Source organism: Leucopleurus acutus (genome assembly GCF_964270905.1).
Source record: "Leucopleurus acutus genome assembly, chromosome: 4".
Classification (NCBI taxonomy): Eukaryota; Metazoa; Chordata; class Mammalia; order Artiodactyla; family Delphinidae; genus Leucopleurus; species Leucopleurus acutus.
The window spans coordinates 117,289,770-117,312,702 of record NC_139146.1 but is presented as its reverse complement, the minus strand read 5'-3'; the positions used below and the strand labels follow the sequence as shown (position 1 = coordinate 117,312,702).

The 22,933-nt window shown below is 40.2% G+C and overlaps 1 protein-coding gene across 1 annotated transcript in view; it reads left to right on the top strand.

Moving 5' to 3' along the window:
• PLAC8 (placenta associated 8) overlaps positions 1–18,197 on the top strand; it is a 37,788-nt gene extending 19,591 nt beyond the window's left edge. The window contains exons 4-5 of the mRNA XM_082837824.1: positions 1,805–1,919; positions 17,938–18,197. Of these exons, the coding sequence (XP_082693950.1) occupies positions 1,805–1,909 (105 nt within the window). The 3' untranslated portion in view covers positions 1,910–1,919; positions 17,938–18,197. The remainder of the gene's footprint in view (positions 1–1,804; positions 1,920–17,937) is intronic.
• The last annotated feature ends 4,736 nt before the right edge of the window (positions 18,198–22,933 follow it).

Here is a 22,933-nt window from a genome sequence, read left to right as displayed (position 1 = left end):
GCAACATTGTAAAGCAATTATACTCCAATAAAGATGTCAAAAAAAATTTTTTTAATATATAATGTTCAGTTGTGGGTAAAAATTTAAGGGTCATTGCTATTAAAAATTAGTTGTGGAACATCTAAAACTACTAAAGGGAACAAAAGGAACCAGGAAAGTTCTATTCAGCCAAAAATGAAAAGAAGGAAAAAAATACCATTTGATGAATACCAAACGTAAAATAATTTGGCTATCTCATGGGTGGGAGTGATTTAGATTTATCAGCTGTGCTAAAATGTCTTTACCTTTTATTATTTCTTTTAGTGTGTTTGTGGTGAGTCTTTGAGAGTCTGACCTCTTATGTGATAGGTGAATAGCTGCCCCACTTATCTCACCCCTCTTCTCTTCTGGGGCCCCAAAGCCCACATTAGGGTCATCTGTTAAACTGCTTTGCAGGCTGTGTTCCAGGCAAGGCCACAGCTGGCAGCTCTGGGCTGGCCCAGCTGCTCAAGCTGGCATCAGTTAACCACTCATCTTTCATTCCCCAGCCCATTCTTCCTCCTTTCTGAACTGAGAGTTTTTGGTTTGGGGTTTATCAAATACCGTGCCTCTGACTATGTTAGGTTTCATGTTCCTTAGCTCTGTTTTACTTTCTCCATCAATGTAATCCCATCTGCTTCATTTTTTTTTCCAAAAATTGCTCATGATTTCTGGCTCACTAAATCCCCCCATCCCTGTTTTCTAGTACAGCTTTCATTTTAGTTAACAAAGCTCTGCAAGCACATAGTTTTTAAAATTATCTAATTTATAAGGTTTGTTAAGGAAAATAGTACTCCCCAAACTTCTCTCCCCTACTTCCTCTTTCCAAAGGCTGATCTTTGGGTGTTTACCTCCGTATCTCCAAATAGTAGACTTGTATTGCTACTTTTTGACTTTGCAGTTTGGGGCATTGTCTCTGGACTTCTTACTGTGGAAGATGAGAATTTAGTTCTGTTTTATCCCCCTTCCCCACCATGGACATGCACCCTACCCCTACCTCACTCCTTCCAATATAGTTATATATAATTTTGGTTAAATCCGAATTTAGTATTTATATTATGATAGCTCTGCTTGCTCTTCAGAGTTGAGTTGAATCGTGTAATGAACTATGATTGCCTTTTCTACTAAACTTTGTTTTTCCTACTATTAATAATGCTTGGCTTTTTCATTAGGAGTTTTTCATTTACTTAAGAGTAGTGCAGTCCCAAACTTTTTCCCAGTTTTCTAAATCTCTTCCCCAAACATTCAATACATCAGACATTCTATCATTTTCGTCTCCTTGATGAAATCACTCCCTGACCCGCTACCCTTTGAACTAGATGCTTTTCACTCTTGCTGCTCTGCTTTTGCCCTGAGATCTCCTTCGCCATGACTGGAGATTCCATTAACCACTCCCCCATGTTAGTCTCTGGTTTCTTATACCTTTCTTGGTTTGCTCCTTCACTTTGGTGGAGACATCCTCTAGTAGCTTCCTGAGAAAGAGAGAGGGTAGAGGAGAAAAGAGATTTTACTTCCTGAAACTCCTTATTTTACCCTCATATTGATAGTTTGGTTAGATATCTTCTATTTTCAATATCACAAATTATAGGAAAACATTTGATTTCATAAAAAGAGACAGGAGCTATATAGAGAAATCAACTAACATTTTCCTAAATGTATCCATCCAAACTCCAAATTCAAAGGATCAATGCCTTCTGCTTCTCTTCAAAATGTCTTGAAAATCCACAAGTCTTAATTCCCAAATAGGTGGATTTTACATTTCTGTTTCTTTTATATTTTCAAACAGGGATCCATTTGTGATGACTATATCGTGACCCTTTGCTGTCCTCTGTGTTCTCTTTGCCAAATCAAGAGAGACATCAACAGAAGGAGAGCCATGCATACTTTCTAAAAAAACAATGGTAAGTCCCAGAATCTGTGAATGTTGAGAAATATAATCAAGGGCTTTGTAAACTCAGCATTATTTTGAATAATAATTCAATAATAACAATTATTTAAGTCTCTCAAATGTTATCTTAATATAAAGATTGACTTTGATTTCTTCAAATGAAGAAAGCTTGTTTGGGCTGCCATAACAAAGTAACATAGCTTAAACAGGTTAAACAACAGGAATTTATTTCTCATAGTTCGGAATGCTGGGAAGTCCAAGATCAAGTATGAGCCAGTTCGGTTCCTTGGTGAGGATGCTCTTCCTAGCTTGCAGTTGGCCACCTTTTTGCTGTGTCCTCAAATATTGGAGACAGAGAGAGAGTTTTTGGCCTTTCTTCTTATGAGGACAGTATTCCCATCATGGGGCCCTCACCTTCATGATCTCATCTAAACCTAATTACTTCCCAAAGGCTTCACCTCCTAATACCATCACACTGGGGGTTAGGGTTTCAACATATGAGTTTTGTGTCTGGGGGGACACAAACATTCAGTTCAAAAAAATAACTCTATATTTTGAAACTATATTTTAGCAAATAAAGGGATGGTGACTTCTCTAGACTTCTCAGAATTCTGATGGTCTATTAATGAAGCACCACTTGCAAAATACAAGAGTGTGGTGAGATACAAAAGAAGTGGAAAGCACTTTCCCTGCTAATACAAACAAACTGATGAAAGAAACTGGTAAATAATTATAAAGTAGTAGAGCAAATGAAAATTATGCTATGTAATATTTGGATTAATTGTGGCATAATGCATCTATAAATAATGAGGTGAGGTTAAACAGGAAAGAGAAGGTGAACTTTGAAAGAGGTGGAATAGAATACAGAATATTTGGAAATGTTCTGTAGAATGTCATCATCTGAAATTCAGTCAAGTTATTTCCAACTCATTTTTCCAAGATTCTCAGAATTAGCTATTGAGGATATAGTAAAGTAGAAATCAACATGATTTTGTCAGTATTCTATAGAACGTATCTTGAGTATGGGAAGAAAACATTAATTTTCCCATTCTTTGCAAAAATCCCACTTCCTTTCTCAAGTGAATGAGAACTTTGTATAAGTTAACAAACATAACTCTTGGAAGATATGTTTTCAAATATTCATGCATTTAGCAAATAATGCCTCACGTACCTAGTACCATGCAGGACACTGTTAGGGACTGTGGGGAATGAAGGGAAATAAGCTGGTCCTCTTCCCCTTAGAGACTTTATACTCAAAAAGAAGGCATTAGAAAATCCCTCAAATAAAATGCAAACTTTGAATAATGCCTTTAGATGAAGTGCTATTTTATGCTCAGAGGAAGGAAAGATGATATCCTGTGAGAAGTGTAAGTGAAAGTTTCTTGAAAGAAGTGGTTTTAATTCTAAAGAAGAAGTAAGCATCAGGGTCACAAGAGGAAATAGATGGCACTCAAACTGTGATAATACAAGGATTTAATGAAGACCATTTACAAAGGTGTGGGTGGGAGGTACAGGGAAATGACAGGGGATTGTGCAACAACAGCTGAACCGTTACCATCCCTAGGCCTCGGGAAGATGGGAGGGAGCAGTTACCTGCATCCCAAAGGAGAAAGCTGTGTAACAGCTGCCCTGAGAGGACCTGAGCAGCCTGGGGTAACCCCTCAGGAAGGAAACAAGGGGAAAACTACCCTGACCTCATTTTCTGATGTCCTTCTGGGCTTGCCATTGGTTGAACACACCAGGAAGGCAGAGAGAAGAACAGTATTGCTGGGGACCACAGGTCAGCCTCCCAGACCACAGGGCAGGACAGACAATGGTAGAAATGGATTGGATGGGGAAAAGGGAAGATTTTTGACACAAGATGAATAGAAATGGGTGTTGCTTCCCATCAGCAACATTAGTGAAACTATAGAGGCAAAAAACGGAAAAAACATCTTTATGAGCTTAGGTTCGACTTGGCAGGGACATATGGTATAAGTAGGAAAATAATGAGAAATGAAAGATTTTAAAAACTGATTTGGGACCTTGGCATGCAATGTAGTGAATACTGGGCTAATGATTTGGCCTTTTATTTGGTAAGCACTAAGGAGTTATTGCAGGCTATAAAGGAGTAACATATGTAGACTTATACTTTAGAAAAATTAACCCGGTAATGGCAAGTGGCACAGACTGGACAGGATGAGGTCAAAAGCAAAGATTTGGCCTTACACCATTTCAACACTTTACCTAAATAAGCACATGAGACTGTTTGGAAAATATATCTACCCACACATATACAATAATAAATCCTGGCATTTGAGCTTTTTTTTAACCTCAAGGAAATTATCTCACTGAAATTTTGAGCTGGTTTGACATAAAATATCCTGGTGGTCCCGACTCCTGCTCATCAGCCTGGACCCTACATTATTCATTGACAATAACACTTTAGATATACAAATACCTGAAATGGGAGAATAAAGAGATAAAGATAAAAGAATAATGTGATTTACGTTAAAAACAGATTGAGACAAAGGGATACAAGAACGAACTGAAAAAGTTCCCAGTAGCCAAAACTGGAACAACTTGAGCAACAAAATAAGGTAGTATTGGATTATAACCCAAAGTATAAAATAAGTATCTGAGTATCAGTCCATACTGATATGTATGTAATGGCAATATTATTCATTACTGTGACCAACCTATATGTAAGAATAAGTTTTCTCCAAAAATACACTAATGCAGGGACTTCCCTGGGGTTCAGTGATTAGGACTCTGTGCTTCCAATGCAGGGGGCACAGGTTCGATCGCTGGCTGGGGAACTAAGATCCCACATGCCATGCAGCGCTAAACAAACAAACAGATCAGTGCGGGAGACCTTCAAGATGGAGAGGAGGAGTAAGACGCGGAGATCACCTTCCTCCCCACAAATACATCAGAAATATATCTACACGTGGAACAACTATAGAACACCCACTGAATGCTGGCAGAAGACCTCAGACCTCCCAAAAGGCAAGAAAGTCCCCACGTACCTGGGTAGGGCAAAAGAAAAAAGAAAAAACAGAGACAAAAGGATAGGGACGGGACCTGCACCAGTGGGAGGGAGCCATGAAGGAGGCAAGGTTTCCACACACTAGAAGCCCCTTCGCAGGCAGAGACTGAGAGGGGCGGAGGTGGGAAGCTTCGGAGCCGTGGAGGAGAGCACAGCAACAGGGGTGCGGAGGGCAAAGAGGAGAGATTCCTGCACAGAGGATCGGGGCCGACCAGCACTCATCAGCCCGAGAGGCTTGTCTGCTCACCTGCTGGGGCGGGGTGAGGGGGTGCTGGGAGCTGAGTCTCGGGCTTCGGTCACAGCGCAGGGAGAGGACTGGGGTTGGCGGCGTGAACACAGCCTGCAGGGTGTTAGTGCACCACGGCTAGCTGGGAGGGAGTCCGAAAAAAGTCTGGACCTGCCAGAGAGGCAAGAGACCTTTGTTTTGGGGTGTGCATGGAGTGGGGATTCCTTCCCAGTGTGCCCACAGAAGGCAGAACACTGCCTAAGCGAGCTCCAGAGATGGGCGTGAGCCACGGCTATCAGCTCGGACCACAGAACAGGACTGAACTGCTAACACTGCTGCCGCTGCCACCAAGAATCCTGTGTGCCAGCACAGGTCACTATCCACACACTCCCTGGGAGCTTGTGCAGCCCGACACTGCCAGGGTCCCGGGATCCAAGGACAACTTCCCCGGGAGAATACACAGCGTGCCTCAGGCTGGTGCAACGTCACGCTGGCCTCTGCCGCCTCAGGCTCGCCCCACATCCCAATAATGACTACCGTACCCCTCCCTCCCCCTGGCCTTAGAGAGCAAGAGAGCCCTATTCAGCCGCTGCTTTAACCCCCAGCTCTCTGGGCAGGGAACAGACTCCTGAGGGTGGCCTACTCACAGAGTTGGGGCCAAAACCAAAGCTGAACCCCAGAAGCTGTGTGAAAGAATAAGAGAAAGGGAAATTTCTCTGTGCAGCCTCAGGAGAAGCAGATTAAATCCCCACAATCAACCTGATAAACCCTACATCTGAAGAATACCTAAATGGATAACGAATGTTCCCAAAATTGAGGCAGTGGACTTTGGGAGCAACTGTACACTTGGGGTTTGCTTTCTGCATTATTTTTTTTCTGGTTTTATGTTTATCTTAGTTTAGTATTTAGTGCTTATTATCATTGGTGGATTTGTTTACTGGGGTTTGGTTGCTCTCTTCCATATATATATATATATATATACATATATTTTTTTTCCCTTTTCTCTTTTTTGTGAGTGTGTATGTGTATGCCTCTTTGTGTGATTTTGTCTGTATAGGTTTGCTTTTACCATTTGTCCTAGGGCTCTGTCTGTTCGTTTTTTGTTTTTATTTTTTTCTCTCTTCCTTTTCTTCTGAGCTGTATGGCTGGCAGGGTCTTGGTGCTCTGGCCGGGTCTCAGGCCTGAGCCTCCGAGGTGGGAGGGCCGAGTCCAGGACATTGGACCACCAGAGACCTCCCGGCCCCACATAATATCAATTGGTTAGAGCTCTCCGAGATCTTCATCTCAACACTAAGACACAGCTCCACCCAATGGCCAGCAAGCTCCAGTGCTGAACACACCATGCCAAACAACTAGCAAGATGGGAACACAACCCTACCCATTAACAGAGAAGCTGCGTAAAGTCATACTAATTTCACAGACACTCCAAAACACACCACCAGACATGGCCCTGCCTGCCAAAAGGACAAGATATAGCCCCAACCAGCGGAACACAGATACCAGTCCCCTCCACCAGGAAGCCTAAATAAGCCACTGAACAAACCTCACCCACTGGGGGCAGACACCAAAAACAATGGGAACTACGAACCTACAGCCTGCAAAAAGGAGACTCCAAACACAGTAGGTTAAACAAATAGGAAAACAGAGAAATATGCAGCTGATGAAGGAACAAGGTAAAAACCCACCAGACCAAACAAATGAAGAGGAAATAGGCAGTCTACCTGAAAAAGAATTCAGAGTAATGATAGTAAAGTTGATCCAAAATGTTGGAAATAGAACGGAGAAAATCAAAGAAATGTTTAACAAGGACCTAGAAGAACTAAAGAGCAAACAAACAATGATGAACAACACAATAAATGAAATTAAAAATTCTCTAGAAGGAATCAATAGCAGAATAACTGAGGCAGAAGAACGGATAAGTGACCTGGAAGATAAAATAGTGGAAATAACTGCCACAGAGCAGAATAAAGAAAAAAGAATGAAAAGAATTGAGGACAGTCTCAGAGACCTCTGGGACAACATTAAATGCACCAACATTCAAATTATAGGGGTTCCAGAAGAAGAAGAGAAAAAGAAAGGGACTGAGAAAATATTTGAAGAGATTATAGTTGAAAACTTCCCTCATACGGGAAAGGAAGTAGTCAAGTCCAGGAAGCACAGAGAGTCCCATAAAGGATAACTCCAAGGAGAAACACACCAAGACACATATTAATCAAACTATCAAAAATTAAATACAAAGGAAAAATATTAAAAGTAGCAAGGGAAAACCAACAAATAACATACGAGGGAAACCCCATAAGGTTAACAGCTGATCTTTCAACAGAAACTCTGCAAGCCAGAAGGAAGTGGCAGGACATATTTAAAGTGATGAAAGAGAAAAACCTACAACCAAGATTGCTCTACCCAGCAAGGATCTCATTCAGATTCAATGGAGAAATCAAAACCTTTACAGACAAGCAAAAGTTAAGAGAATTCAGCACCACCAAACCAGCTTTACAACAAATGCTAAAGGAACTTCTCTAGGCAGGAAACACAAGAGAAGGAAAAGACCTACAATAACAAACCCAAAACAATTAAGAAAATGGTAATAGGAACATACGTACCGATAATTACCTTAAATGTAAATGGATTCAGTGCTCCAAACAAAAGACACAGACTGGCTGAATGGACTCAAAAACAAGACCCATATATATGCTGTCTACAAGAGACCACTTCAGACCTAGGGACACATACAGACTGAAAGTGAGGGGATGGAAAAAGATATTCAATGCAAACTGAAATCAAAAGAAAGCTGGAGTAGCAATTCTCATATCAGACAAAATAGACTTTAAAATAAAGACTATTACAAGAGACAAAGAAGGACACTACATAATGACCAAGGATCAATCCAAGAAGAAGATATAACAATTGTAAATATTTATGCACCCAACATAGGAGCACCTCAATACATAAGACAAATGCTAACAGCCATAAAAGGGGAAATTGAGGGCTTCCCTGGTGGCGCAGTGGTTGAGAGTCCACCTGCCAATGCAGGGGACATGGGTTCGTGCCCCGGTCCAGGAAGATCCCACATGCTGCGGAGTGGCTGGGCCCATGAGCCATGGCTACTGAGCCTGCACGTCCGGAGCCTGTGCTCCGCAACGGGAGAGGCCACAACAGTGAGAGGCCCGTGTACCGCAAAAAAAAAAAAAAAAAGGGGGAAATTGACAGTAACACAATAATAGTAGGGGACTTTAACACCCCACTTTCACCAATGGACAGATCATCCAAAATGAAAATAAATAAACACAAGCTTTAAAAGACACATTAGACCAAATATACTTAATTGATATTTATAGGACATTCCATGAAAAAACAACAGAATACACTTTCTTCTCGAGTGTCCATGGAACATTTTCCAGGATTGATCATATCTTGGGTCACAAATAAAGCCTTGGTAAATTTAAGAAAATTGAAATCATATCAATTATCTTTTATGACCACAATGTTATGAGACTAGATATCAAATTAGAGGAAAAAAATCTGTAAAAACTACAAACACATGGAGGCTCAACAGTACACTACTAAATAACCAAGAGATCACTGAAGAAATCAAAGAGGAAATCAAAAAATACCTAGAAACAAATGACAATGAAAATACAACACAAAACCTATGGGATGCAGCAAAAGCAGTTCTAAGAGGGAAGTTTATAGCAATACAATCCTACCGCAAAAAACAAGAAAAATCTCAAATAAACAACCTAACCTTACACCTAAAGCAATTAGAGAAAGAAGAACAAAAAACCCCCAAAGTTAGCAGAAGGAAAGAAATCATAAAGATCAGATCAGAAATAAATGAAAAAGAAATGAAGGAAAGATAGCAAAGATCAATAAAACTAAAAGCTGGTTCTTTGAAAAGATAAAATTGATAAACCATTAGCCAGTCTCATTAAGAAAGAAAGGGAGAAGACTCAAATCAGTAGAATTAGAAACGAAAAAGGAGAAATAACAACTGACACTGCATAAATACAAAGGACCATGAGAGACTACTACAAGCAACTATATGCCAATAAAATGGACAACCTGGAAGAAATGGACAAATTCTCAGAAAAGTACAACCTTCCAAGATGAACCAAGAAGAAACAGAAAATATGAACAGACCAATCACAAGTAATGAAATTGAAACTGTGATAAAAAAAATCTTCCAACAAACAAAAGTCCAGGACCAGATGGCTTCACAGGCGAATTCTATCAAACATTTAGAGGAGAGCTGACACCTATCCTTCTCAAATTCTTCCAAAATATAGCAGAGGAAGGAACACTCTCAATCGCGTTCTGCAAGGCCACCATCACTCTGATACCAAAACCAGACAAAGATGTCACACATAAAAAGAAAACTACAGGGACTTCCGGGAAGATGGCGGAAGAGTAAGACACGGAGATCACCTTCCTCCCCACAGATACACCAGAAATACATCTACGCGTGGAACAACTCCTACGGAGCACCTACTGAATGCTGGCAGAAGACCTCAGACCTCCCAAAAGGCAAGGAACCCCCCACGTACCTGGTTAGGGCAAAAGAAAAAAATAAACAGAGACAAAAGGATAGGGACAGGTCCTGCACCAGCGGGAGAGAGCTGTGAAGGAGGAAAAGTGTCCACACACTAGGAAGCCCCTTCGCGGGCGGAGACTTCGGGTGGCGGAGTGGGGGAGCTTCGGAGGCGGAGACTGCGGGTGGCGGAGACTGCGGGTGGCGGAGAGGGGGAGCTTGGGAGCCGCGGAGGAGAGCACAGCAACAGGGGTGCGGAGGGCAAAGTGGAGACATTCCAGCGCAGAAGATCGGGCCGACCTGCACTCACCAGCCGAGAGGCTTGTCTGCTCGCCCGCCGGGGCAGGCGGGGCTGGGAGCTGAGGCTCAGGCTTCGGTCGGAGCGCCGGGAGAGGACTGAGGTTGGCGGCGTGAACACATCCTGCAGGGCGTTAGTGCACCGCGGCTAGCTGGGAGGGAGTCCGGGGAAAAGTCTGCACCTGCCGAAGAGGCAAGAGACTTTTTCTTCCCTCTTTGTTTCCTGGTGCACGAGGAGAGGGGATTAAGAACGCTGCTTAAAGGAGCTCCAGAGACGGGCGCGAGCCGCGGCTAAAAGTGCGGAGCCAAGAGACAGACATGAGACGCTAAGGCCGCTGCTGCCGCCACCAAGAAGCCTGTGTGCGAACACAGGTCACTATACACACCGCCTTCCGGGGAGCCTGTGCAGCCCGCCACTGTTAGAGTCCCGGGATCCAGGGACAACTCCCCCGGGAGAACGCACGGCGCGCCTCAGGCTAGCAACGTCATGCCGGCCTCTGCCGCCGCAGGCCCGCCCCACACTCCGTGACCCTCCCTACCCCCCCGGCCTGAGTGAGCCAGAGCCTCCGAATCAGCGGCTCCTTTAAACCCGTCCTGTCTGAGCAAAGAACAGACGCCCTCCTGCGACCCACACGCACAGGCGGGGCCAAATCCAAAGCTGAGCCCCTGGGAGCTGTGAGAACAAAGAAGAGAAAGGGAAATCTCTCCCAGCAGCCTCAGAAGCAGCAGATTAAAGCTCCACAATCAACTTGATGTACCCTGCATCTGTGGAATACATGAATAGACAACGAATCATCCCAAATTAAGGAGCCCTGTGGATGAAAGGCTCTTGGTGCTGCAGCCAGGAGTCAGTGCTGTGCCTCTGAGGTGGGAGAGCCAACTTCAGGACACTGGTCCACAAGAGGCCTCCCAGCTGCACATAATATCAAACAGCGAAAATCTCCCAGAGATCTCCATCTCAACGCCAGCACCCAGCTTCACTCAACGACCAGCAAGCTACAGTGCTGGACATCCTATGCCAAACAACTAGCAACACAGGAACACAACCCCACCCATTAGCAGAGAGGCTGCCCAAAATCATAATAAGTCTACAGACACCCCAAAACACACCACCAGACGTGGACCTGCCCACCAGAAAGACAAGATCCAGCCTCATCCACCAGAACACAGGCACTAGTCCCCTCCACCAGGAAGCCTACACAACCCACTGAACCAACTTTAGCCACTGGGGACAGACACCAAACACAACGGGAGCTACGAACCTGAAGCCTGCAAAAAGGAGACCCCAAACACAGTAAGATAAGCAAAATGAGAAGACAGAAAAACACACAGCAGATGAAGGAGCAAGATAAAAACCCACCAGACCTCACAAATGAAGAGGAAATAGGCAGTCTACCTGAAAAAGAATTCAGAATAATGATAGTAAAGATGATCCAAAATCTTGGAAACAGAATAGACAAAATGCAAGAAACATTTAACAAGGACGTAGAAGAACTAAAGATGAAACAAACAATGATCAACAACACAATAACTGAAATGAAAAATACTCTAGAAGGGATCAATAGCAGAATAACTGAGGCAGAAGAATGGATAAGTGACCTGGAAGATAAAATAGTGGAAATAACTACTGCAGAGCAGAATAAAGAAAAAAGAATGAAAAGAACTGAGGACAGTCTCAGAGACCTCTGGGACAACATTAAACGCACCAACATTCGAATTATAGGGGTTCCAGAAGAAGAAGAGAAAAAGAAAGGGACTGAGAAAATATTTGAAGAGATTATAGTTGAAAACTTTCCTAATATGGGAAAGGAAATAGTTAATCAAGTCCAGGAAGCACAGAGAGTCCCATACAGGATAAATCCAAGGAGAAATACACCAAGACACATATTAATCAAACTGTCAAAAATTAAATACAAAGAAAGCATATTAAAAGCAGCAAGGTAAAAACAACAAATAACACACAAGGGAATCCCCATAAGGTTAACAGCTGATCTTTCAGCAGAAATTCTGCAAGCCAGAAGGGAGTGGCAGGACATATTGAAAGTGTTGAAGGAGAAAAACCTGCAACCAAGATTACTCTACCCAGCAAGGATCTCATTCAGATTTGATGGAGAAATTAAAACCTTTACAGACAAGCAAAAGCTGAGAGAGTTCAGCACCACCAAACCAGCTCTACAACAACTGCTAAAGGAACTTCTCTAGGCAAGAAACACAAAAGAAGGAAAAGACCTACAATAACGAATCCAAAACAATTAAGAAAATAGGAATGGGAACACACATATCGATAATTACCTTAAATGTAAATGGACTAAATGCTCCCACCAAAAGACACAGATTGGCCGAATGGATACAAAAACAAGACGCATATATTTGCTGTCTACAAGAGACCCACTTCAGGCCTAGAGACACATACAGACTGAAAGTAAGGGGATGGAAAAAGGTATTTCATGCAAATGGAAACCAAAAGAAAGCTGGAGTAGCAATTCTCATATCAGACAAAATAGACTTTAAAGCAAAGACTATTAGAAGAGACAAAGAAGGACACTACATAATGATCAAGGGATCGATCCAAGAAGAAGATATAACAGTTGTAGATATTTATGCATCCAACATAGGAGCACCTCAATACATAAGGCAAATACTGACAGCCATAAAAGGGGAAATCGACAGTAACACATTCATAGTAGGGGACTTTAACACCCCACTTTCACCAATGGACAGATCATCCAAAATGAAAATAAATAAGGAAACACAAGCTTTAAATGATACATTAAACAAGATGGAGTTAATTGATATTTATAGGACATTCCATCCAAAAACAACAGAATACACATTTTTCTCAAGTGCTCATGGAACATTCTCCAGGATAGATCATATCTTGGGTCACAAATCAAGCCTTGGTAAATTTAAGAAAATTGAAATTGTATCAAGTATCTTTTCTGACCTCAACGCTATGAGACTAGATATCAATTACAGGAAAAGATCTGTAAAAAATACAAACACATGGAGGCTAAACAATACACTACTTAATAATGAAGTGATCACTGAAGAAATCAAAGAGGAAATCAAAAAATACCTAGAAACAAATGACAATGGAGACACGACGACTCAAAATCTATGGGATGCAGCAAAAGCAGTTCTAAGAGGGAAGTTTATAGCAATACAATCCTACCTTAAGAAACAGGAAACATCTCGAATAAACAACCTAACCTTGCACCTAAAGCAATTAGAGAAAGAACAAAAAACCCCAAAGTTAGCAGAAGGAAAGAAATCATAAAAATCAGATCAGAAATAAATGAAAAAGAAATGAAGGAAATGATAGCAAAGATCAATAAAACTAAAAGCTGGTTCTTTGAAAGGATAAACAAAATTGATAAACCACTAGCCAGACTCATCAAGAAAAAAAGGGAGAAGATTCAAATCAATAGAATTAGAAAGGAAAAAGGAGAAGTAACAACTGACACTGCAGAAATACAAAAGATCATGAGAGATTACTACAAGCAACTCTATGCCAATAAAATGGACAACCTGGAAGAAATGGACAAATTCTTAGAAAGGCACAACCTGCCAAGACTGAATCAGGAAGAAATAGAAAATATGAACAGACCAATCACAAGCACTGAAATTGAAACTGTGATTAAAAATCTTCCAACAAGCAAAAGCCCAGGACCATATGGCTTCACAGGCGAATTCTATCAAACATTTAGAGAAGAGCTATCACCTATCCTTCTCAAACTCTTCCAAAATATAGCAAAGGGAGGAACACTCCCCAACTCATTCTATGAGGCCACCATCACCCTGATACCAAAACCAGACAAGGATGTCACAAAGAAAGAAAACTACAGGCCAATATCACTGATGAACATAGATGCAAAAATCCTCAACAAAATACTAGCAAGCAGAATCCAACAGCACATTAAACGGATCATACACCATGATCAAGTGGGGTTTATTCCAGGAATGCAAGGATTCTTCAATATACGCAAATCAATCAATGTGATACACCATATTAACAAATTGAAGGAGAAAAACCATATGATCATCTCAATAGATGCAGAGAAAGCTTTTGACAAAATTCCACACCCATTTATGATAAAAACCCTGCAGAAAGTAGGCATAGAGGGAACTTTCCTCAACATAATAAAGGCCATATATGACAAACCCACAGCCAGCATCATCCTCAATGGTGAAAAACTGAAAGCATTTCCACTAAGATCAGGAACAAGACAAGATTGCCCACTCTCACCACTCTTTTTCAACATAGTTTTGGAAGTTTTAGCCACAGCAATCAGAGAAGAAAAGGAAATAAAAGGAATCCAAATCAGAAAAGAAGAAGTAAAGCTGTCACTGTTTGCAGATGACATGATACTATACATAGAGAATCCTAAAGATGTTACCAGAAAACTACTAGAGCTAATCAATGAATTTGGTAAAGTAGCAGGATACAAAATTAATGTACAGAAATCTCTGGCATTCCTATACACTAAGGATGAAAAACCTGAAAGTGAAATCAAGAAAACACTCCCATTTACCATTGCAACAAAAAGAATAAAATATCTAGGAAGGTTCCTTAAAAAGGAATTTTTTAAAGTTCCTTAAAAAACTACAAATAGAACTACCCATAGTTCTATTATAGACCCAGCAATCATAGTTCTATCAATCAATGTGATACACCAAAATCAGAGAAGGAAAAGAAATAAAAGAAATACAAATCAGAAAAGAAGAAGTAAAAGTGTCACTCTTTGCAGATGACATGATACTATACATAGAGAATCCTAAGGATGCTACCAGAAAACTACTAGAACTAAACAATGAATTTGGTAAAGTAACAGGTTACACAATTAATGTACAGAAATCTCTTGCATTCCTATACATTAATGATGAAAAAACTGAAAGAGAAATTAAGGAAGCAATCCCATTTATCACTGCAACAAAAAGAATAAAATACCTAGGAATAAACCTTCCTAAGGACACAAAAGAACCGTATGCAGAAAACTATAAGACACTGATGAAAGAAATTAAAGACGATACAGACAGATGGAGAGATAAACCATGTACTTGGAGGGGAAGAATCAACATTGTTAAAATTACTATATTACCCAAAGCAATCTACAGATTCAGTGCAATCCCTGTCAAGCTACCAATGGCATTTATCATAGAACTAGAACAAAAATTTTTACAATTTGCTTGGAAACACAAAAGACCCTGAACAGCCAAAGCAATATTGAGAAAGAAAAACGGAGCTGGAGGAATCAGGCTCCCTGACTTCGGACTATACTACAAAGCTACAGTAATCAAGATAGTATGGTACTGGCACAAAAACAGAAATATAGATCAATGGAATGGAATAGAAAGCACACAGTTAAACCCACACACATACGGTCACCTTATCTTAGACAAAGGAGGCAAGAATATACAATGGAGAAAAGACAGCCTCTTCAATAAGTGGTTCTGGGAAAACTGGATAGCTACATGTAAAATAATGAAATTAGAACACTCCCTAACACTGTATACAAAAATAAACTCAAAATGGATTAAAGACCTAAATGTAAGGCCAGACACTATTAAACTCTTAGAGGAAAACATAGGCAGGACACTCTATGACATAAATCACAGCAAGATCCTTTTTGACCCACCTCCTAGAGAAATGGAAATAAAAACAAAAATAAACAAATGGGACCTAATGAAACTTAAAACCTTTTGCACAGCAAAGGAAACCATAAACAAGACGAAAAGACAGCATTCAGAATGGGAGAAAATATTTGCAAATGAAGCAACAGACAAAGCATTAATCTCCAAAATATACAAGCAGCTCAATATCAAAAAAAAAAATAACCCAATCCAAAAATGGGCAGAAGACTTAAATAGACCTTTCTCCAAAGAAGATATACAGATGGCCAACAAACACAGGAAAGGATGCTCAATATCACTAATCATTAGAGAAATGCAAATCGAAACCACAATGAGGTATCACCTCACACTGGTCAGAATGGCCATCATCAAAAAATCTACAAACAATAAATGTTGGCGAGGGTGTGGAGAAATGGGAACCCTCTTGCACTGAACCCTCTTGTTGGTGGAATGTAAATTGATACAGCCACTATGGAGAACATTATGGAGGTTCCAAAAAACTAAAAATAGAACTACCGTACAACCCAGCAATCCCACTACTGGGCATATACCCTGAGAAAACCATAATTCAAAAAGAGGCATGGGGCTTCCCTGGTGGTGCAGTGGTTAAGAATCCGCCTGCCAATGCAGAAGACACAGGTTTGAGCCTTGGTCCGGGAAGATCACACATGTCTCAGAGCAGCAAAGCCCATGTGCCACAACTACTGAGCCTGCGTTCTAGAGCCCGTGAGCCACAACGACTGAAGCCTGTGCGCCTAGAGTCCATGCTCCATAACAAGAGGAGCCACCACAGTGAGAAGCACGCACACTGCAACAAAGAGTAGCCCCTGCTCGCTGCATTTAGTGAGAGCCCATGCACAGCAGCAAAGACCCAATGCAGCCTATAAATTAATTAATTAATTAATTAATAAAAAGAGTCATGTACCACAGTGTTCACTGCAACACTATTTGTAATAGCCAGGACATGGAAGCAACCTAAATGTCCATCAAGAGATGAATGGATAAAGAAGATGTGGCACATGTATACAATGGAATATTACTTGGCCATAAAAAGAAACGAACTTGAGTTATTTATAGTGAGGTGGATGGACCTAGAGTCTGTCATACAGAGTGAATTAAGTCAGAAAGAGAAAGACAAATACCATATGCTAACACATATATATGAAATCTGACAGAAAAAAAAAGGTTCTGATGAACCTAGGTACAGGACAGGAATAAAGATGCAGAGGTAGAGAATGGACTTGAGGACACGGGGAGGGGGAAGGGTAAGCTGGGACGAAGTGAAAGAGTGGCATGAACATATATACACTACCAAATGTAAAATAGATAGCTAGTGGGAAGCAGCTGCATAGCACAGGGAGATCAGCTCGGTGTTTTGTGACCACCTAGAGGGGTGGGATAGGGAGGGTGGGAGGGAGGCTCAAGAGGGATGGGATATGCGGATATATGTATACATATAGCTGATTCACTTTGTTATATAGCAGAAACTAACACAACATCGTAAAGCAATTATATGCCAATAAAAATGTTAAAAACAAACAAGGAAGGGAGAATAGACAAATCTCCCAGAAATACAGAATTTTAAATAATTTATGTAGGTACACCTCCCCCAAGGAGATAGAGCATAATTCCCCACCCCTTAAGTGTGGGTTTGCATAGCAACTTTCTTTCAAAATGTATAGTATGAAAAGGAGGGAAAGAACTAACTTCACAGTGGAAAAACCTGACAAAACTACCTCAGCCAGTTAATATCAAAGTTAACATCATCAGTGGTGTCCTGTTGATAGCACGTACCCCTAAAATGATGTGATGAGATTGGCACCTTACCTCTAAGGTTTTCCTCTCAAAACCCCACAACTCCAGTCTAACCATGAGAAAAACATTAGACAAACAAAAATTGAGACCCATTGTACAAAATACAAAAATTGAGGCAGATTCTCCTCAAAAGTGTCAAGATCATCAAAAACAAGGAATGTTTGAGAAACTATTGCAGTTTAGAGGAGCCTAAGGAACATGATGACTAAAGGTAATACACCAGCTAGATGGGATCCTGGAACAGCAAAGGAACATTAGGTAAAAACTGAGGAATCTAAATAAAGGATAGGATTTGATTAATAATCTATCAACATTGGTTCGTGGTCACAAACCTAACACAGTAAGATGTTAACCAATAAGGGAACTGGTGCAAGTTATATGGGAACTCTCTGTACTATCTTTGCAACTTTTCTGTAAATCTAAAATGATTCTAAAATTAGACCTTTATTAAAATTTAAAAAGTAGATTGAGAAAATTTAACCCTATTTTTTGTCTGTCCCTTATAGGTGAAGAGCTCTTTTTTTTCTTTCCTTTCTCCTGTGGTCTCTCTCCTGACCTCGTGAAGAGCTCTTACTGAAGCAACTAAAACCAGCTCTATACCTCTTCAGCTTGAGTGCTTCTCCACTTTTTGCAATTGAAATATGATTGGTATGTTTAATCACAATCAATGGGGTAAAAAAAAAATTGAACTTTGATTTATTTTAAAGGAGTGTTGTCCCTTAGTTTTTCTAAATGGTCCAGCTTAGTTTCTCCTTGCTATTAAATTTTCTGGCTTATAAATTTTGTATTACATTTAAAATATAAACCAAATAAAAGATTTTACTAACATGAATCTTTATGCTTCTTTGCTCTCAATAAAATGTCCTTACATCATTAGTCAATTTCAGGGGTCAATCTCATAATTTGGTTCTCGTAGTTTGGTTTCCTAACAGGAGATTTCGGTCCACAGCTACTCAGCTCTCTTTCCTCTAAGAAGTTTAAGAGATAGAGAAAACGGCTACAGACAACTATTCTAAGACACTTATGGTACATTTAGCCAACACTTTTGCTCCTTTTCACGTAATCTATAAGCATTATCAATGCTGACAAAGCAACAATGCGCTATGCTCTGCTTCCCAACTGGATACCTGATGGTTTCATTGTTGTGTTATTGATTTTCTTTCTCTTTTGGATATGAAGTATCTGAGCAAGTAATAAAAATTCAATTCAATTTTGGTTAAATATTGATGCATAAATGTATGAAGAAACTATTTTTTTCACATTTCTCAACCTGTTTGATCCTCTGCAACATTGTACCCTGATGAAAATCTCACTTCCTAATTTCCTTTCGTTCTCCTCCTACACTTCTGAGTCCATTTCATTTGTTGGGGTGGGGGGTTGAGGGAGGCAAAACTATCTTCTATAATTAGATATTTCACTATAAGTATATTGTGAAATTTCAGTGAGATAAAATGTAAAAGCACCTGGAACTTAAGACGCATTCAACAAACTTGAGTGTTTTGCCCTTCTTTACTTGCCTTATAGATGTAGGTACTTTGCAATGTTCTTTGCTGGGTCCACTCCTTTTACAACTCATGTTCTTCTTAGAGTCCTACTTAGAGTCTACTCCCGTGTCTTCAAACGCCCCTATACACCAAGGAAGACTGTATTCCTAGTTTCTCCCTTACTATTGATCTTCAGAATGTCTCTTCAGCTGCCTACTAAACAAGTCCATATGGATGTGCCCTACCCCTTCTCTACACAACAGGTCAAAAGATATTACCACTCAGTTGTTTAAGGTGAGAAATCTAGATATCAGTGAAACCTGAACTGTCTCAGCATACCATTCTCCCTTCTCACATCTAATCCAACACCAACTTCTGTCACTTAAACTCCACTTAATACCCCCAATGGATGATCTATTTTGTTTGTTGCTGTATCTGTGGTGCCTAGAAGAATGCCTGACACCTAGTAGATACATACTGAAATCATTTATTGAATGAATTAATCTGTCCTCTCTTCTTTGTCTGCACTGCCATGGATGTAGTCCAAGCCCTAATTATGTCTTTGGAGACTCACATTCATAGCTCCTGAATTAGTGTCTCTGCCTCTAGTAACTCCAGCTCCCATTGCCTTCTCTCCAGTCCATCCTATACACAGCTTGCCATGAGTAAACTGTAAACATCCTAAAAAAATTTGCCTGGTGCTTCACAATATAACCTTAATCTACCTTGTTAGCCTATTCTCCCACTATTTTTTCACTCTACAAATTCCCTATTTTCCCTACTTTGAACACACATACTTTTTTCAAATTTCAAATTCCAGCTCTTCATTGTTATATATATAGGAAAGAAACTGACTTTTGTATATTAACCTTGTATCCAGCAACTTTGCTATAACTGCTTATTAGTTGCTGGAAATTTTTTTTTGTTTTTGATTCCTTGGGATTTTCTACATAATCATGTCAACTTTGAATATAGTTTTATTTCTTCCTTCCCAGTCTGTATTTAAAGTTTAATTTCCTTTTCTGGAGTTATTGCATTACCTAGGACTTCCAGTACAAAGTTTAATAGGAGTGGTGAGGGAATTCCCAGTGGTTAGGACTCCACACTTTCACTGCCAAGGGTGTGGGTTGGGGAATTAAGATCTGAAAAGTCATGAGGTAAGGCCAAAAAAAAAAAGTGTGGTGAGAGCAAACAACTTCACTTTGTTCCTGATCTTAGGGGGAAAGAATCTAGCAATCTAGTTTCTCACCATTATGATGTTAGCTATAGGTTTTTTGTACACGTTCCTTATTAAATTGAGGAAGTTCCCCCTGTATTCCTAGTTTGCTGAAAGTTTTTATCATGAGTAGGTGTTGGATTTTGTAAAATGATTTTTCTGTACCTATTGATGTGATCAAATGATTTTTCTTCTTTAGCTTTTAGATGTGATGGATTACATTAACTGATTTTTGGATGTTGAGCCAATTTACACACCTGGAATAAATCCCACTTGGTCATGGTGTATACTTCTTTCTCTGTACTGCTGGACTTGATTTGCCAATATTTTGTTAAGAATTTTTGCATCTATGTTCATGATAGATATTGGACTGCAGTTTTCCTTTCTTGTAATGTCTTTATCTGCTTTTGGTGGAAGGGTGATGCTTGCCTCATAGAATGGATTAAGAAGTGTTCTCTGCTTCTATTTTCTGAAAGAGATTATAGAGAGTTGGTGTGATTTCTTCCTTATATGTTTCATAGAATTCACCAGTAAACCCATCTGGGCCTGGTGCTTTCTGTCATGGAAGGTTATTAATTATTGATTAAAAATTTTTAATAGATATAGGCCTATTTAGATTATTTCTTCTTGTGAGGCTTTTGGTAATTATGTCTCTCAAAGAAATTGGTCCATTTCATCTAGGTTATCAAATCTGTCAGCACAGAGTTGTTCATATTATTCCTTAATTATCCTTCTATTCTGCATAGGATCTGTAGTGATGGCCCCCTTCATTCCTGATATTAGTAATTTGCCTTCTCTTTTTATCTTAATCTGGCTAGAGTTACCAATTCTATTGATCTTGTCAAAGAACCAGACTTTGGTTTCATTGATTTTCTTTATCAACTTCCTGTTTTCAAGTTTCACTGATTTACACTCTATTATAATTTTTATTATTTCTTCCCTTCTTCTTACTTTGGATTTAATTTGCTTTTTTTCTAGTTTCCTAATGTGGAAGCTTAAATTATTGACCTTGGATCTTTATTCTTTCCTAAGATATGCACTGCTTTCACTGTAACCCACAAATTTTGATAAGTTGTATTTTCATTTTCATTTAGTTCAAAATATTTTTAAATTTCTCTTGAGATTTCTTTCTTTTCTTTTTTTTTTTTTTTTTTTTTTGCTTTTTTGCAGTACACAGGCCTCTCACTGTTGTGGCCTCTCCCGTTGCGGAGCACAGACTCCGGACGCGTGGGCCCAGCGGCCATGGCTCATGGACCTAGCCACTCCACGGCATCTTGCCAGACCGGGGCATGAACCCGCGTCCCCTGCATCGGCAGGCGGACTCTCAAACACTGCACCACCAGGGAAGCCCGAGATTTCTTCTTTAATCCATATGTTATTTAGAAGTATTTTGTTTATTTTTTATTTATTGGCTGTGTCAGGTCTTAGTTGCAGCATGTGGGATATTTGTTGCGGTATGGAGGATCTTTCGTTGCGGCACGAGGGCTCTTCACTGTGGCTCACAGGCATCTCTCAAGTTGTGGCACACAGGCTGCAGGGCTTGTGGGCTCTGTAGTTTGTGGCATGCGGACTCTCTAGTTGAGGCACATGGGCTTAGCTGCCCCACAGCATGTGGGATCTTAGTTACCCGACCAAGGATCAAACCCACGTCCCCTGCATTGGAAGGCAGATTCTTTACCACTGGACCACCAGGGAAGTCCTGAAGCATGTTGTTTAATCTCCAAGTTTTGAGGGAATTTCCAGGTATCTTTCTGTTATTGATTTTCAGTTTCATTTCACTGTGGTCTAAAAGCATACATTTTAGGATATCTATTCTTTTTTTTAACTTGTTAAGGTGTGTTTTATGGCCCAAGATGTGGTCTACCTTCATGAATGTTCTATGTGAGCTTGAGTGTACTCTGCTGTTGTTGGATGAAGTGGTTTAGAAATAACAATTAGATCCAATTGATTGATGGTGCTGTTGAGTTCAACTATGTCCTTACTACTTTTCTGCCTGCTGAATCTGTCCATTGCTGATAGACGGGTATTGAAGTCTCCAAATATAGTAGTGGCCTCGCCTACTTCTTCTTGCAGTTCTATCAGTTTTGGCCACATGTATTTTGACATTCTATTGTTGATGCTCTGATTTTAACTGAGCAGTTTATGATTACATTTTCTCCATCCTCTTAGCTATCAACTATATTTTTAAAAATTTTACAGTTCCGAAACTTCAATTTGTCTGCTTACATTACCCATCTGTCCTTGCATGTTGTCTACTTTTTCCATGAGAGCCGTTAGCAAATTAAACATAGCTGTTTTAAATTTCTATTCTGTTCTGAGAATTTCAACATCCCTGCCATATCTGAGTCTGGCTCTCATGCTTGATTTGTCTCTTCAAATTGTGCTTTTCCTTGCCTTTGATCACCCTTTGTAACTTTTTGGTTGGAGGCCAGACATGATGTATCAGGAAATAGGAACTGAGGCAATTAGTCTTTTAGTAGAAGGTTTTATGTTAATCTAGATAGGAGCTAGGCAGTACTTAACATTTTCTGTAGCTCTAAGTGGCAGACGCTTGTTTCCTCTGTTTTCCTTGTTGTTTTGTCTTCTTCCCTGTTGTGTTTTTTCCCTAAGAATTCTTTGTTAAAGAGTCTGTCTTGGAGCTCTCAGTCATACTGCACAGATACTACACTGGAACTCTGTTGTCATGGTGGAAGGGTATTTGGGAAGCATTCAATAATCTTATATCTCTGTCTTTTATTTGGCCTGGGTCCCTGGGCTGTGATTTTCAGAAGTATTTCTTAGACATTTTTTTCTCTTCTCCCA